We start from the raw sequence: 18,575 nt of genomic DNA on the forward strand, positions 1-18,575 counted from the left end.
CATGAGGGTGAGTAAATTTACATCAAATTTTCATTTTTGGGTGAACTATTCCTTTAATCTGTACAGCCAGCTTTTGTCTACCTTCTTGGCTGATCATGTAAGATTCAGTAATGTCCCAGAGCTGTCATGTTGAATCTGTAGCACTACTTAACACTGACGTCATTCTGTGTAACCATTGTGGGACACAATAATCATAATGCATAAAGCAGTACACCCACCTGATTCAACAGCATCATTTGCATTTGGTTTCCTCTTGCTCAAGCCCAATCTGTAAGTGTTCAGCAGACCAGAGATTTATGTCGACACATTCAGTCGTTCTGGTCTGTGTAGCTTGCTGGCATAACCAAACAGCATGGCTTATTAGCACTGCGACTTTTGCAAAGCACTGCAATGATAAACAAAAACAAAACAAGTGGAGTAAACAAATGCATTGCACTAATCTAAGTCAATTGTGACCCTGTTCACTCTTAGAGGAGAGTTCAAAGTATATAATCGCCTTGCCCTGTACTGATAAAACTGATTGTTGTCCAAGTGTGTAGACGTAAACAGCGCAGAACAATCAGCGTCTCATGCCCTTCAAACACAGCAGAGCATGTCTGACATGTGACTACGGTAACCACAGATAAGAGCTCTAATAGCTACAGTGGAACAAACACCATTATTTCAGCACAAAAAGTTGTTTTGGATACTCTAGTTATCTGGAAAGATTTCCACAACTTTGGAGTAAGCCTAACAAAGAGACGGACAACATTCTTAAAAAGTCCTCATGAAATTCTCCGATTACATCAGTTTGATGGTTACGCCCCTCCAAGAGTTAGTTTGCTATGAGTGCGGGATGGAGAGGTTCAGTTCAGGTTTCAGTTCAAAATACCCCACTATCCACCTTTTTCCTATTTGTAAATGGAATAAGTTTGGCGTCCGGCCTAATCGTGCTCAGCTATTTTTTGCTGTACAAAACAGCTCATTTTGCAAATTGGTGTGTATTAACATATAATTTTAATGTATTATCTGAACTGTGAACACACTGGTTTGTAGTGCAAATATTTACTGTCATTCATCTCCTTATTTCCCTATAGCAGCTAATGAACTGGAGGTCTCCCCATAGGCCTACCCCAACGTCTCACTCAAAGTGCAGTAAACGGTAAAACTGCTCATAATTAAGATAATATGTTAAAATAATATGGTAAGCAGTGTTGGGGAAAGTTACTTTTAAAAGTAATGCATTACAATATTGAGTTACTCCCTAAAAAAGTAACTAATTGCATTACTTAGTTATTTTTATGGAAAGTAATGCGTTACTTTACTTTTGTGTTACTTTTTAAATCTGGGCAGGGCTTGCTTGTTTGTTTTTAAAACAAAAAGTTCTATTTTTTGCAAATGTAAAAGCCTTTTCACATCAAAACCCTCAGGCTTAGAGAAAAGTAAATTCAAGTCTGTTCAGTAGACCGCAGAAGAAAAATGTCAACTCTTTAGCAGTAAAAAAGGAAAACAAATGTTAGATTGTCTTCAGTAATTTTTGCTTATTAGTATGGATCGGATCATCAAAGGTCGGCAGCAAAGACATAAATTAAAAAAATGGAATTTAATACATAAAGGATTTGTATTATTTAACATATTTAATTATTGCAGGTTTGCGTCATATTCTGAGTTGAATTTCACTGTTTTTATTCATTTTGAAGAATACTGTATCTGTTTTTTTAGTGAGTGAGATGAACTAATGCATTTTCACATTTATTCAGAGCTAAAGTAACATCTTATGATTTCTCTCAACATGGGACAGGAGAGCGTTTAATCAATAAATGGGGGGAAAAGTAACTGGCGTTACTTATTCGAAAAAGTAACTCAGATATTTTCTTGTCAATTAAAAAGTAATTTGTTACTTTACTAGTTACTTGGAAAAAGTATTATTACGTAACTTGCGTTACTTGTAATGCATTACCCCCAACACTGATGGTAAGACACACCAATTTGCAATATCAAGGGTACTGTTTCTATTGTTACTGTACTGTTTTTCTGTTACTAGGGTTCTCAGAAGCGGAAGTTGTCATAGTCTGGTATACTTAGGCTACATCCATATTATTTTGCAATGCAGAAGTACACATTTTTTTTGTAAATTGTACAAGATTTATGACTCATTAGCTGCAAACTGTAAAACTATTTGCACTGCAAGCCAGTGTGTTTATTATAACGACAACAGACTAAAATAATATTAGAATAAACAGTTTGCATTATCATGAAGAATAACTAGCCTTGATGTTTTGTGCCGCTAAAAATAACTGGAAACGAATGTCACCATAAGCCTTGCATTTTAAGTTTACAAAGAGAATTTCTTACTACTGGGAGATGAAAGATGTGTGCCTTAATAACCAATCACGTTACCGTCATTGAATTTCAGTTCAGAGTTGTGCGACACGCAATCGCCATTTACGAATACCATAGGAATGAATGGGAAGTGCTGAATCCCACCTGTCGCAAAAAGTGAAAACTCTAAAATCGATTCATTAAATGATGAGTAGTTTTCTCTAAAAATCTGTTTATTCAACATAGTGAAGCCTCTCCTTCATTGACATCCATTAAAAAAAAAAGGCCTCTGGTCTCCTTTCGGTTAGCATTAGCCATTATGTTTTTTTGGCTAAAGGTTGCAGGCTTGCTTTTTAGTGGTTTTGTTTTCTTTCAACAGAAAACATAATCAGGGCTTAGGCGCCGATTTATGTTTCTGCCAGTGGGTGCTCAGAATATCTCGTTTTTTTCCTATAGACTGTAAAAAATATGGACATAGTGTCCGTGACTTCACCCGTTTCTGAAGAGCAATTTTGAAGCTCATAGTGGGTGGGATTTGGCCGTCGCCATCTTGGAATCGCGTCATCGCGCGTCACTCCAGGATAATCAAAAATGGGCAAAGAGGCGGGACGTGGGTTGCTGAAACCACGCCCGCCTGGCGGACAGCAGCGGCAATCCCCGTCACTCAAGTGGCCACGCCCTTAATTATGCAGAACTTTAAGGCTTAATATAACTTAAATGGATGAGTTATAAAAAATTCACCCCCTCACAGCTGACATGAAGGGCGAAATTAGCTGTATAGACCAAAAACACTTTTTCAACCAGGCTGTAAACATTTTTTTTCTGCTGTCTATGGGATTTTGCAGCCAGTCTCTAGCGGCCAGTCGATGAATTGCAGTTTATGTTACTTCTGTGTTGGTTTCAATAGAGAGAGGGAGAGGTTGCCGCTTGGTTTTTTTGTGGGTGCTCGATCATTTCCGAAATCAGGGTACTGTTTTTACGTTTCCGGGATTCTCAGAAGCAGAAGTCGTCATAGATTGGTAATTTTTAGGCTACATCCACATTATTTTGCAATGCAAAAGTAAGCGATTTTCTCCGAATGTACGAGATTTACGACTCATTTGCAGCTGTAAACTGTAAAACTATTTGTGCTAGCATTCAAACCAATGTCTTTATAATTACGACCACAGATTAAAATAATAAAAGAAAAAACAGTTGGCATGGGGAATAACTAGATGTTTCTTACAGCTAAAAATAACTGAAAGCGAATGTCACTGGTGTGGTAGCCTCGAACATTCAATTTACAACATTGCTCGTAGGTACGTTAAAAAAGGTGGTGAGATAGTTCCCATTTGCTTATACGATAGAGTTTATATGGTTTTACAAATAGGAAAAAAATAGGAGAGATTGATTAGGCTACATTGGCCATAAGAAAGAAAGAAAGATGTTCGTCGTTATATTAGAAGCGCCCACAAAGCAGCATTAATCGTTTTCGATAACGGAAGACAAATCTAAACCTAACAACGTTTAATATAAAAGATATAAATCACTTAAAAAGTAGATAGTCACAATAATTAATTTACAAATTACAAAAAGTCTTTCGAGGCCAAACCAATGTTTTGTGTGAGAAAACAGACGCAAATTTGACCATCATCCTGATTATCCGACTCCGAGGTAACGGTTAAATTTCGAACACATTTAAATTTTCGAATGTTGGCGCCTGTTTAAAGAAGCATTTCCTCATCTTTCATTTAAAATTCCATTGGTTCGCGCCAGTGATAAAGTTCCGATTTGTATTTTTTTAACAACATATGACCGCATTCACTTAGGTTTCCAGCGATTAAAAGCTTAAGTTTGAACTATCGTTCTTTAAATATGCGTCTGCTTCACCGAGTCTCCTATTCTGAGTTTTAGTAACGAAAACCAGCCATGCTTGTTGAAATTATATATTTATTAATTTATCTAGCCTAATTTCATATATCATATGTTGTGTATATTTTTATGCACTCTTACAATCTATGATTTCTACCTAAGCATTTACTATCACTTAAAATCAGAACTCGTTGAAGGTCCGTCTTAAAACGCTCTTTGTGTTTATCGGTAAAAAAATTTGGTTTTATTTTTGAGTTTTTTTTTTATCACTGTTCCATTGCCATATTATTTATGACATGTATTGATAAAGCACACGCTTCCACCTGATCATATAACTGGATGCATTAAAAAACAGGTGTGGATGAACATGTTATGGTTTTAATCGGAAAAACGTCTTATTATCCTCCAAACAACTTCCAAGATGACTCAACTTGAAACAGACACTAATCATAAGCAGCTGGTTTGGTGTATTGGACTCAAGGGCCACATGAGCCAATTCAATGTCTTGTATTAAATCAGCAGATTTCATTCTAGACTGACCATTTTAATTTTGCACAAAGATTTGTAGATTTATAGTCTCTCTGAAGGTCTTTCCAAGTCTAAATGAGTGTTTTGTTGTGATGTTTTGTTGAGAATGGCTGGATCTCTGCATCTGACAGCAGTATTCTTCAGTTTCAGGCTGCCTGCTGTCTGGAGAACAGAAGGTTCTGACAAGCTTTACCTCAGCGTCCACTTCAGGTTTGAACAGTGTTGCTTTATAAATCCCTCATGTGATTCTATATGAGACAATTAAAATCTAATGTTTAATTGAGAACAAAATGCATTATACAACAGGTTTTAATTACAAACAAAATGGCTATGTTTTGTATTATGAAGTGCTTCTTTAGTAAATAAGGTTTGTTGCATCTTTAAAAGAAAATCTGCCATTTATTAAGTGATGGTGAAAATTGAATGAAGAAAGGATTTTTTTTTTAATTTTTGTCTGTGCTCTTATGAAAACAAAATCTTGTTTATAAAATGTATTGTCATTTTTTAAACGTGTCAATAAAAGCATTCAAAAATATCTAAAAATAAAAACAAATTATTATGAATAATTACTTGCAATGTATAATTCAACACTGTAGTGATTAAATGTGAGCCGTTTTGCTTGCTAAATGCATCAAATGTTTAAATACGTAAAATATGACAATTTTAATTTATATTGCTTTTATTAAATATTTTAATTAAAAATAATTATTTGGAATGTTTCCTATACAGCAGAAATAACGATAAAATAACGTCAGGTTAATATGTTAGTGAACCCTTTTGAGCGGCGAGAGAAATTAACCACAATATAAATAAATAATAAATATAAAAATAGTGGGAAAAATCTGGTCAAATGAGTTACAATCGCTTCGCTTATTGTAAGAAAACACGTTTATGAAATAACACTATTCGCATGAGTTTTAGGACAGTTTTATGCCTAACGTAAACAATACAATTTTAATATAGAACGAGACACGGGGTTTGCTTGTGTTATAGAAGTCAGTTAAATACCTACAGAATTAGAAAGAATCCAGAACAGCAGTCCAATGTAAAGTGTAAGGGCGGGATGAATATTTTCATTTAGCCGAACTGTTGATATATCAATTTAATGTAAAAATGTAGAAATTTTGGTCCCGAATACACATTGTGAAAACGTCTTTGTATATTTATGCCAACTTTAAATATTGCTTACAAAAGTAAAAAAAAAAAAAAAAAAAAGTACTTCGGCAACATTTACTACTACGTTGCAATAGCATCTCAAATATATATATATATATATATTTTTTTATTTTTTATTTTTTTTTTTTTAATAAAAGATAGTGGCTATGAATATTTTTTAATTATGTATAGGCTATATATTCCCCAAATGTGACCCTGGACCACAAAACCAGTCATAAAGGTTTTTTTTTTTTAATTGAGATTTATACATCACCAATAAATAAGCTTTCCATTGATGTATGGTTTGTTAGGATAGGACAATGTTTGGCCGAGATACAACTATTGAAAATCTGGAATCTTAGGGTGTAAAAACACTGAGAAAATAGCCTTTAAACCTGTCTAAATGAAGTTCTTAGCAATGCATATTACTAATAAAAAAAATAAGTTTTAATATATTTACGGTAGGAAATTTACTAAATATTTTCATGGACATTTTTTTTTTTACTTAACCTAATGATTTCTGCCATAAAAGAAAAATCGATAATTTTTACAGTGTATTTTTGGCTATTGCTAGTCACAAATAATTTCTACATCAGATGGTGAAGAATGATTATAGCTAAGACAGGTGTTTAGGACATTGGCCACCCATGTTCCAGACTACTAAACTAACAATTTAACGACATGTATCAAATACTTGAGATCATCCAGTTGGTGCGGTAAATATTAGTCCGCTGCTTAAACCCAATAGGAAACAGCTTAAGATAACTTTATGATTGGACACGTGCTCTGAGCATCAACCGATGCCGTCTAGTGCTTTTGAAATGCCGGAGAGTCATTAGGAGGAGGCACGCGTCCTAATGAGCCCCTTTTCAAACCTGTTGAATAGAGACAAGCACCCTGCGGCGAGACCTGGAGCTATTTAATGGCCATTACGGCCAGTGCTGCCCAGTTTACGCACGGCAGCTATCGCTCTAACCACATACGCGCAGTTTTGAAGAAACATGGAAGACATATTTTTTGATTTCGATCCTCAAGATGCTGGCACAGACTTTGCCTTCTGGGGGCAAATGGACCCTAACTTCCAGTTCCAGTCTCAGCTGGACACGCTGCTTCTTGACTGCGGCGCAATGACAGGTCAGCTTTCACCCTGGTCCAATTTCGGGTGCCAGTCCGTGTTCCCCGAGGCTCAGCTGACCTTCACGGACTTAGATTCGCAGTCTCCGCAGCTGGAGGTCGGTGCTGAAGTGGACAGCTCCTTAGTGGACGAGCCCCATGAGATCGGCAAGCGCAGAACGCAGCAGCACCAGCGGCGCTTGACGACTCATCATCCGTACAAGGTGCAGCGCCACGCCGCCAACATCAGGGAGAGGAAGAGGATGCTCAGCATCAACTCTGCGTTTGAGGAGCTGCGCTGCCACGTGCCCACCTTCCCCTACGAGAAACGGCTCTCCAAAATAGACACGTTAAGACTGGCCATCGCTTACATCGCCCTGCTTAGGGAAATCCTCATGTCAGGCTGTGACCCCAAGTCATATGTGGATGAATGCATGAAGAACGGCTATAAGAATCAGACCAATGCCATCTGGAACACAAGCGGTAAGTTGACAGTAAAACATATGTGAGGAAATGTAGTTACAACTTTGACTCAGAAATTGCTCAATTTCACCATCGATTACAACGAAAAAACACATAACGTGCTAAATTAAACGTGACTACTCCAATAGTCTTTGTTTTATTTACAACTTTGAAAATCATTTCCACAGTGTAGGCCTAAAATGTTGGCCACGGCAGGCACCTTGATATCAATTTAACGTCAATTATTATTCAAGACTTGATCAAGATGTTGTAACATCATTTTAAATTCAGATTGGACGGCAATTTCTTCCAATGGGTGAAAATAAGAAGTTAATCCGACAGTGAAATTGGTTTAATGTATATGCAGGCCAGTATGTTTTATATTCAATTTACATCAAACATCAATTGCCAAATGGGTGAAAACAAATAGAGAGTGTTGTTTTTTTATTATTTAATTTATTTAAATATTAAAATGAATAGAATTTGAGCAAGAGGTTGAACTGAAAATGTAATATATCCTACCATTCAAAAGCGCAAACGGAATGACTCATATGAACCGATTCTCTGAATCAAATGCAGCGCGTTCAAGTACTACCGAACGAATGATTCTTTTTAACCGATTCTTGAATCAATCTAGTTCGATTCTCAAACGAATGACTCTTGTGAACTTAATCTAATTCACTTGTAAGAACTAGTTTCTTAGTGAAGAAAAAAAAAAAAAAAAATGAACCGAAGAGTGTAGTCTGCTTCCCGTTTTAGTTAGTGCATATAAAACCCCTTTTTTGACGTCAAGTTGATGTCTTTTCAACATCAACATACATTTTTAGCGTTAGTTGCCAAATTGGTGAAAAAAGAGGTTATTGTTTTTAACTTACTATTTTTTTTAAATAATAAAATTAATAGAATTTTAGCAAAAAGTTCAATTGAAAATGCAATGTAAATTTCAAAAGGGCAAACCGAACGACTCCTACGAAACAGTTAATTGAATCAAAAATATAAAACGCAAACAGTTTAGTCTAATTGCCAAACATTTATTTATTTATTTATTTTTTTTTACGATTCTCGAATCAAACAGCTCAAACAGTGTAATTCGATTCCCAAAAGAATGAATCTTGTGAATCGGATCTGTTTGCAGAAATCTGTAACTCATAACGTAAAAAATAATTATTTTAAAATAAATAGAATTTGAGCAAAATATAAAATGTAATATAAATTTCAAAAGTGTAAACGAAACGACTCCTATGAACCGGTTCTTTGAATCAAAAACTTACCGCACGTGGGCTACAAGTCCCGAACAAATGACTCTTGTGAACCGGCTTTGTTTGCAGAAATAACTTGTAACGTGAATAGTGTCATCTAATTCACATAAGAACTAGTTCCTTAGTGACTAAAAAATAAATAGAAACAGAGAGAGAGAGAGAAACCAAACTTGAGAAACATGGAAGAATCAAAGAAATTCTAAATGAAGAAAAGGAGACATACATACAACATTGAAAAGAACAGACCAAAGACCAAAGTCGTCTCCAATGTTATGTGAAACTCAACAGAGAGTACAGTCTAGCTGAGTATCTGGTCTCAGTCAGGAATATAACACACAGACATTTACTGACCAAATACAGACTGAGTGACCACCAGCTAGCCATAGAAAGAGGACGGCATAAAAAGACGTGGTTACCTAAAGAAGAGCGAATCTGTAACGAATGTAGATCAGGAGCAGTTGAGACAGAGGAACACTTTCTCCTCCACTGTGACAAATACACATCCTTAAGAGACTCACTGTACAGTCAAATACAGCAGATTATTCCTGAGTTCCAGTCACTCCATGAAAATAACAAACTAAAAATACTACTTGGTGAAGGACCTACTTCCTCTTTGGTAGCACAACATATTTACAAATGTCATAAAATAAGAAGTAAAGAGTGAACACATCTGTATTAGTAGAACCATTAATGTTTATATAAATATATATATATGAATGTATTTTTTATTTTTTATGGATGTATATTATATGTAATTTTGTTTTGATTCTATTCTGATGTATAGAATGCTTTGGCAATATGTATCCAAGTATGTCATGCCAATAAAGCAATATGAATTGAATTGAGAGAGAGAGAGAGAGAGAGAGAGAGAGAGAGAGAGAGAGAGAGAGAGAGAGAGAGAGAGAGAGAGAGAGAGTTCATTTTAGTAAATCAAATATATTTTGTTTTCAAAAACGTAATAAAAAATAATATAATTATTATTTTAAATATATTTATGTGTGTGGTCAAAATAAAATGCCTCAGAACTTAAGCGCATTTGCAGTTTTAAATACAAATAAAATGCAGATGTAAAACACTCAAAATACGAGTAAAAAGCACTTTTTTTAATAAATCAAATAATTTATTCCAGCATCCCAAAAAATCAAATAAACATGAATTAAACAATTTAATCCCTCATTGGTTTAGAAAAACATCTTTGATCATTTTTAAACCATGACAGGAAAATTAGATCAAACATTCGTGCAATCCTAGTGTCACTGCAGCAGTTTTATTCATTTAAACCAGCATTTGGAAGTATTAGTAACAGACTGTATATTTATCCGCATGCACACAAAAGTTTCCTTCCTCTTGTTTGCAGGGCATATGAGGTAAATGACTTGTTTATTAGGACTTCATATGCAAATACGTCCTCAATAGGGCTTATGTCACTCAAACAGGCGTTGTTTTACATGATTAAACAGTTCCCATTGTTTATATTGACTGTGCAGTTTATTCCCAGCTGTCCAACTTCCTTTTTTTAAGACGTAAGTATTTTCACCGAGCTGAAAGGGAGCTGTGTACTTAGTTAACCACATCCCAGGGTTCCAGCTCTTCAAGGGGGAGGGTTTTAATGAATAAGTGTGCCTTTGTTAGCCTTAGACCAGTGACTTGTTAAATGGTCATTAAAATGTATCTAAAGCCTCATGTTTGCTCTGCTTTTGTGCTCTCCAACTCTAGATCTGACAGCTCGGCTCTCTTGGATAAAGTGGGATTAACTGCGGCGTGGGCCATGAAGAGATGCCGCCTCTCCCTCCTTTCTCACGCTCCTCTTCAATGGTGGCGTGGCCCGACGACTCTGCGACATCTGCAGACTTCTCACCGCGTTACACCTCCTGGCACTCGGGACACTTTTTATATTCTAATTTGTTGTGGGTTAGAATCAGGCCCCCTTTTGCTCATCCAGACGTGCGTTGTTTGTTGTGAATGAGGCCTTATCGGGACAAAGCCATGGCACTTGTGCCTGTGTGCAAGATGAGAGAATGGCAAAAGGGCGGCAGTTCGAATTTGTCTTCATGTGCTTCACTATTGAAAGCAAATCGAAAGGGTTTGGCCTGGCAATGTGCCTGACAGACACATTCAGATTTAGAGCAGTGACATTTTGTACCGTGGAATTATTTGATCACAACCGTATTTATTTTTTAATTTATTCTTTTTATTTATTAAAAATGTTCGTTTCTTTGGTGTTTTAACTTTGTCTGACTGAATTTTATATGATTATTTATTTGTAAAAAAAATATTTAAATACAGAAAAAAGTGAAAAGAATAAATAAAAATATATAAAATGCATGACTTCGGATTTCTGTGTGATTTTAAAAGTGATTTAATGTGTGCAATATTGTACACTACTCAGTCAAAAGATTTGGAACAGTAAGATTTTTAATGTTTTAATATTCTGCTTACCAAGCCTGCATTTATTTGATCCAATTTTGAAATATTTTTACAATTTAAAAGAACTGTTTTCTATTTGAATATATTTTAAAATGTAATTTATTCTTGTGATCAAAGCTACATTTTCAGCATTACTCCAGCTTCAGTGTCACATGATCCTTCAGAAATCATTATAATATGCTGATTTGCGGTTCAAGAAAACATTTTTAAATGTTTTTTATTATTATTATTTAGTAAGTATGCTTTAAATTAATCAAAAGTGATGATTAAGACATAATACTACAAATTTGATTTATATTTCAGATAAATGCACCGTTAACAATTGCTGTAAATTACACAGTATTTAACTGTAATATGAACTGTATTTTACTGTAGAACAGTTATACAGTATGTTACTGTATTTTAAAGTTGCATTATGGGAAAAATCCTCTTGGCGCCATTAAAAGACAGTATTTTTCATTTACTGTAAATCCAAATACAGTAAAAAAATTTGCGCGAAATCTGACCAATGACAGAAAGAAGAAAAGGAAGATGCACACACAAGAACCTCACTGCTGCAAATGTAAGTACAACATTCCTGTTTTTTCATGATATATTTTGTCAATGTAATTTTTGGGGATATTTTTTGTTTATTTAAAAACAAAAATAATAATAAAATATGCGGTTACTTCACGACGATGCTGTTTTTCGGAACTTTCTATTCATCAAAGAAACCTGAAAAAATCCTACTCAGCAGTTTTTTAACATAATAATAAAAAATGTTTTTTGAGCACCAAATCAGAATATTAGAATGATTTCTGTAGGATCATGTGACTGGAGTAATGAAATCACAGGGATAAATTACATTTTAAAATATATTCAAATATAAAAGTTATTTTAAATAGTAAAAATATTTCAAAATTTTACTGCTGTACTATTGAATCAAATAAATGCAGCAAAAGAGACTTATTTAAAAAAAAAAAAAAAAATCGTACTGTTCAAAAACTTTTGACTGGTAGTGTATTCATACGGCTGTATGTAAAAATCATAGAATAAATGTACTTTTTAGATTAATCCCTTTTACTGGAATTCTGCTTTGTCTGTTTCAATTATTCACATTCAAACTGTCTAAATACGTTTTTAACTAGAATAGTTGATATAGTAGTCTAAGGTAGTCTGATTGACAGGCGCTCTGACCAATCATAACACTGAATCTGCCATTTTGTCCAAACAAATCAGACTGGAATGTAGATTAAAGGTGTCATAGAATGCATTTAGAGAATATTTAAAATTGTTCTCTGATATCTACACAGAAGGTATATCGCATAGGAACGGGCAAAAAATCTCAAGAAACGGTTTTACAGGTCCATTTACAACCCTAGGATTTGTCCCTAGAATGAAATGCTCTGTTATTGCCTTATTTGGAAGCTTCATGAATATTAATGAGCTCTGCTCTGATTGGCTGTTTCACAGAGCTGCTCATCTCTATAGCTGGCACATTGATAAAAATATATATTTAATTAGGAGCTCTAGCCGCTTTTAATATGTGGTTTGTTGAATCTGCCGTTTTGAATCGCCGACATTTTAGTCTCATTACTGTGATCCATGTGCTCTGTGTAAAGTTATAATGCAGAGGGAGTGCTTACGTTACTTACCACACAAGTTCAGCTGCCTGTCAGTGATACCAAAGTCCCTTTAAGGCAAGTCATGTCACTCGGCGGCCATCTTTGCAACGCCTCAAGTGCAGCTCCTATCTGTTTGAATGGGGAAACATCAAATTCTCCAAAACTGTTCACCAAGCTTACGATTAAATTTCATATTTTAAATCTCCAAAGAAATCCAACTAGAACTGCCTCATAAATATGGTTCCTTGTGCTCCAATAGCGTTAAAAAAATGCTTATTTTTCCGGCTAGATGAGCCAGTGCGCATGCGCAGTACTGAGCACATGTCTTAGAGCACAGATTGTTTCTATAGCAACCGGGACTTCTAACGGCAGCTGCAGTGACGCGCTGACTTTACAAATCAATGATTGGCTCTTTCACTAAGAAGGCGGGCTTCGCGGCCATAATGAACGTTGCATTTTTCCCCATTCAAAACTACACCAGTGACATGTCTTGGATATTCTATAGTCTTTGGTGATACTCGGGATCTGTAAATCATTCGCCACCATCACCGCAGTTATTTCTCCATCATTCACCATCATCAGCGCAGTCATCTCTCTGTTTATGTGGTAAGTGAAATCTTTTGTACTGCAATGTAACAGGCTAGCGCTAGCATTAAGCTAACCGTGTCCCTTCAGTGGCTTGCCTTGTTTTACTGATGTGCTGACGTTAGTGATGATTGGGCGATGCAAATGTTGGGGGCTTAACTATTAACGATTCCGGGGATGTTGCGTAACAGTCTGTTATGTTGGAATTGACCTATTTTTCGGTGGTCTTTTGCAAGCACTAGATTTATATAAGAAGGAGGAAACGATGGTGTTTGAAACTCATGGTATGTCATATCAAAGTCCTTTTAAGACAAGTCATGTCACTCGGTGGCCATCTTTGAAATGCCTCTCAGGCATCAAGGGCAGCTTCTATCTCTTTGAACATCAAATTCTCCAAAACTGTTTGCCAAACTTACGATTAAATTTCATATTTGAAATCTCCAAAGAAATCCCACAAGAACTGTCTCATAAATATAGTTCCTTGTGCTTTAATAGCGTTAAAAAAACGCTGACTGTTTCTATAGCAACCGGGACTTCTAACTGCAGCTGCAGTGACGCGCTGACTTTACTCATCAACGATTGGCTCTTTCACTAAGAAGGCGGGGCTTCGCGGCCATGATGACCGTTGCATTTTTCCCCATTCAAAACTACACGACTCACGAGTGACATGTTTTTGGTATTCTATAGTCTTTGGTCATGTCCATGTACTGAACTGTTATTATTTAACTATGCCAAGGTAAACACAGTTTTCCATTCTATGGCACCTTTAACGCCGGTGGTCCTGATTCTTGAACGTGAAAAAAATATATATTGTGTATTGAGTCTTTTCGTGATTAAAACGAGATGCCTTCCGATGTTTATTCATGTTTTGTGATATAACTAGGGGATATCACAGAGGAATAGATTATCGAGTCAATGCTTGAACTGAGGCGCTAACGTTACATCGATCTGTGTCGACACATTCAAGAGCCACAATTTACAAAACGGTATTTATTGTTTGAATTTCTTCAAAAACGAACAAAACTTGAAAGCTGGGAATTTGTTTCGTAACTAAAGTAACTCGCTTTGTCTTGTCTGTCGGTGCCTTACAGGTATATATTAATACCTAAAGTGTACATACCTAAATGGTAGGCTAACGTTGCTTATTTTGAAAGGGTACCACTCCAATGGAAGATTTTGTACCTCTTTTCTAAGAGCATAACAATGAATTTGCTTCCCAGCAGTCCCCTACTAAGAAGCCACATTTGTTTAAGCCATTTCCCCTTTGTTTTAAAAGCCTCTCGAGGGAACCCTCAAACTGTAGTCACTTACAAACAGAACACCGCCATTATAGGAGCGAACGAACGCATGGTGGTGTTTGGATATATCCAATAGATGAGCGAAGCAGATTCTCTGAGCAAAAGCTAGCAGGAGTGAAACATCCAGCACGTTTACCTTTTAGGTGAGGTGTGTAAAATACGTCTTTAAGTCTTTTGCAAGTGCAATTTGTGCGCTGCTAATGGCCCTCGGTGGATATAATTAAACTGGAGCATTTTGTGGTATGGGAAGCTAATTATAGTCTCAGCCTGTCGGGCAGGTTTTAACCCCCTGAACGTCTGGCCTCAGAGATCCTTCGCTTACAGTAAAATAGGGGTGGTCCTTATGGATTCGGTTCCTGTGTAACTTCACCTGCACTCTTAAAAATAAAGTTACAAAGGGGGTTTTCACAGCGATGCTGTAGAATAATCTTTTTTTGGTCCCCAAAGTAATGTTTTTTTTCTTAGTGTAAAGAACATGTTAAAGGGACAGTTCACCCAAAAATGAAAATTCTGTAATTTTTCCAGAGTTTCTTTGAGTTTGAGTTTCTTTCCTCTGTTGAACACAACAACAGAACAGTTGACAGTAGCCACTGACTTCCATATGTAGAAAAAATACTATGAAAGTCAATGGCTACCGTCAAATGTTTGTTAACAATAGGGATGTAACAATATCAAAATCTCATGTCCACGTCCAAAGTCCACAATACAATATTATTGCGATATAAAAAAAAAGACAAATGAAGACTTGAAATTAAAATTTTGTGCATTTTAAAATTAAACTCTTCTAATGCACTTTGAGAGTTTCTAAATTAAGAGCTCCAGCCCATGTTCTTAACTAAGAAAATTTAAGTCAGAAAAAAAGTCTTTAAACTTTAACTTTAACTTTAAAATAGACTCAACCCTCTTTTTATTTGTAGTATAGACCTATTCGTAGTAGACGTCACAGTTGGTGGAAGAGAAACGCTGGTAACAAGTGAAGTGAAATGGTAAAATCCATGGAATAAGAGAAAAAAAACAACTTTTGTGCTTTTTGATACCAGAATCAGAATGCAATTTTTTTTTTTTTATAGAATACTGTCGTCAAAACGCCATTTGAAGTTAAATGCAGACGTTTAAACGGATGCAAACTGCTACTTTTAAAGCATAAATTTGATTTAAACAATATGTCTATAATATTCACATATGCTGTACATTAGCCCTACAGTTACAGCTTGACATAATATTTTAAACCTATTACTATTAACATTTTATATAACATTTATTTATTTTATCTCACAATTCCTTTTCTCGCAAATGCAAATTTATATCTCCTAGTTCGGACTTTTATAACTCAATTTAACTCAACATTTTTGTCCATTCTCATGGGAAAAAAGCCAGTGCTGTGGGGAAAAGAGAGAATGACAAGTTGTTTTTTCTTGTCAGAATTGTAAGATTTTATCTCGGAATTTCAAGAATAAAGTCAGAATTTTGAAATATAAATTCAATTTTACTTTTTTTTTTTAATCCCATGGCTACATAGACTGCTACTTAAACTGTCATTTTCTAAAACCAGATAAGCTCCACCCACACACACACACACACACACACACACACACACACACACACACACACACACACACACACACAAAAACACATCATTGTTTGCAAACACTGAATTGGTCTGTCTCAGTCTAAATTACATTATATATTATAAAACAATTGCACTGTATAAATGAAAACTAATATTTTATAGAAATATTATTTTTGCTTTACACTAAAGTAGGGAAATTATAATACTTCTTTCCTCATTTCTACACATGAAAGAGATATTTTGAATTTGGACTGCAGTAACGTTACCCATTTAAACCGCTAACTGTCAGCAATTCATACGAGCTTTTAAGCTTTTATTTTGACAGAAACGGCAGTAGAGCTTTTATTTTGACGCAAACTCCAGCTTCAGTGAAAACAGGCTCACAAAAACGCGTCTCACTACAATTCTATAGAAATTCTGTAATCATCTACGAAAATAAAGCATAACTGGTGGCCGCTGCATTCCCAAATGCGTGCTAAACTCAAAGCACATGCAATAAATGCATGCTTTCACTGTGAACTGAGCCGTTCTGAGGCACGGAAAGCACTGGATCATGAGTTGATCGCCTGAACGAAGCCATAATCTGCTTTCGGTTTTAGTTAATCTGACAGATGCTGTGCCAAAGCATAATGGCCTAAAACACAACTTTAAAGACCTTTTATGTTAGAACTAGAAGTTAAAATATATTTTAAAAACTACACTTTTTGCCTGAAAGACCTATCGTTTTATATCATCATGTGACCACGATAATATTGAAACAGTTTCGCTATTGCGATGCCACAATATTGATAATACCGTTACATCCCTAGTTACCAAAGTTCTTCAAAATATCTTAAAGGACATAGGTGAGTAAATGATAATAGAATTTTCATTTTTTGGGTGAACTATCTTTTTAATAATCTAAAGAACCTTTTTCCACTCTAGAGAACCTGGAAAGATTCTGTGCATGTTAAACGTTCCAAAAGATTCCAATAAAGAACCTTTATTTTTAAGAATGTGTGTCATTTTCACGCAGATCCTCAGAGCTGCTCCATAACTGCTGGAGTTTGAGTTGAATGGATTCTTAAGGCCGTAGCATTGCAGTCGGAGTCTTTGGAGATTGGTATTGACTTCATTTATGCATTTGGCTGACTCCTTCATCCAGGGTGATGTTCTTACCAGAGCTAGAACTCCATCTCTGGAGGCAGCAGCAGGTGTGCGATGACTCCCCGCATGCGCTCCGGCCATCGATCACCATATAACACAAGCCCCGCTGCACTATTACAATACCAGCGGCTTCAATTACAGCCTGAGTTACGTCCCTTATTACATGTTGTATGACCCTGCGAAGGTCTGTGTTTTAGTGCTCCATGCTGTCAAAGCAATGTAGAGCTCAAGTGGGGCGTACAGGTGGAGATCCGATTTACCTTTGGGACTGTGCTCACTGTACAGACTCAAACGGGCTGGACTTGTTATGCGCATGCTGTCACAATGCTGTTAGTTGATCTTCTGTGAAGGAATTCTTAAAGAATGTGGTTTGAAAAATAATAATGCAATGATAAATAACACTGGGTCATTGTTATTGCCATCTAGTGGTTAGTTTATTTAGCTGTTGTTTTTCTTTTAAAAGCCTTTAGTAGTTCTACCAAAAATAAACCAAAACATTTATTTTTCCATGGTCCACAAAAGTAGGCTTTTTTTTTTTTTTTTTTTTAAATCTTGATCTGCATATAACAGCAGTTCATATGACTATAGCTGTCCATAATCAAATTTAAGTTTTTTTAATAAGTATTTAAATACATGAAGTATTACTATTGTAAACAAATCAATTATAGTAAAAAAAAAAAAACTGTATAATCATTTACAACAGTAAAATTACCATACTAATATCCATGACTGCGTTAATTTATTCATTTTAAATTTTAAACCATAATTAAATTAAATAATAAAAATTAAAAGTATTAATTGTGGTAATGAATTTAAAAAAAAAACTTTTTTTTTTGCACAATTTGGCCCAAAATGAATATTAATATTATTATTGTTAAATATTTAAAAACATGACATATTGCTATTGTAAACAAATCAAGTATTTAAGAAAAAATATTATTAACTGTAAAATTACAAAATTTATATATATATATATATATATATATATATATATATATATATATAATATAGCTGTGTTCACTATTGATATTAAAATGTTAAACCTAAATGAAATAAAATTATGAATTGTATCTAAAGCATTATAATAAGGCTGCAGTGTTTGGGGGAAAAACAAAAACTGGTGAATAACATTTGCGGTTGCAATTTAAAAAAAATACACGTTTGTTTGTCCCAAAATTGTGTGATTTTGTGATTATTATTTTTAATAAATTTTTCAAAACACAAAATATTACTATTGTAAACAAATCAAGTATTTAAGAAAATGATATAATCATTT

General features: G+C 35.1%; 1 protein-coding gene across 1 annotated transcript; it reads left to right on the top strand.

The window, feature by feature from the left end:
* Nucleotides 1-6,836: 6,836 nt before the first annotated feature.
* Nucleotides 6,837-10,803, top strand: LOC141340191 (uncharacterized). The gene is made up of 2 exons (XM_073845117.1): nt 6,837-7,431; nt 10,386-10,803. Exons 1-2 carry the CDS (start codon nt 6,837-6,839, stop codon nt 10,421-10,423), a joined length of 633 nt encoding a protein of 210 aa, XP_073701218.1. The 3' UTR covers nt 10,424-10,803.
* The last annotated feature ends 7,772 nt before the right edge of the window (nt 10,804-18,575 follow it).

Source organism: Garra rufa, chromosome 8 (assembly GCF_049309525.1).
Source record: "Garra rufa chromosome 8, GarRuf1.0, whole genome shotgun sequence".
Taxonomy (NCBI): Eukaryota; Metazoa; Chordata; class Actinopteri; order Cypriniformes; family Cyprinidae; genus Garra; species Garra rufa.

Bases quoted from the DNA above. Each gene is read 5' to 3' on its own strand.
- LOC141340191 (XM_073845117.1), top strand. From the start codon at position 6,837: ATGGAAGACATATTTTTTGATTTCGATCCTCAAGATGCTGGCACAGAC. The intron at 7,432-10,385 runs GTAAGTTGACAG...CTCCAACTCTAG, and splicing joins TGCCATCTGGAACACAAGCG to ATCTGACAGCTCGGCTCTCT.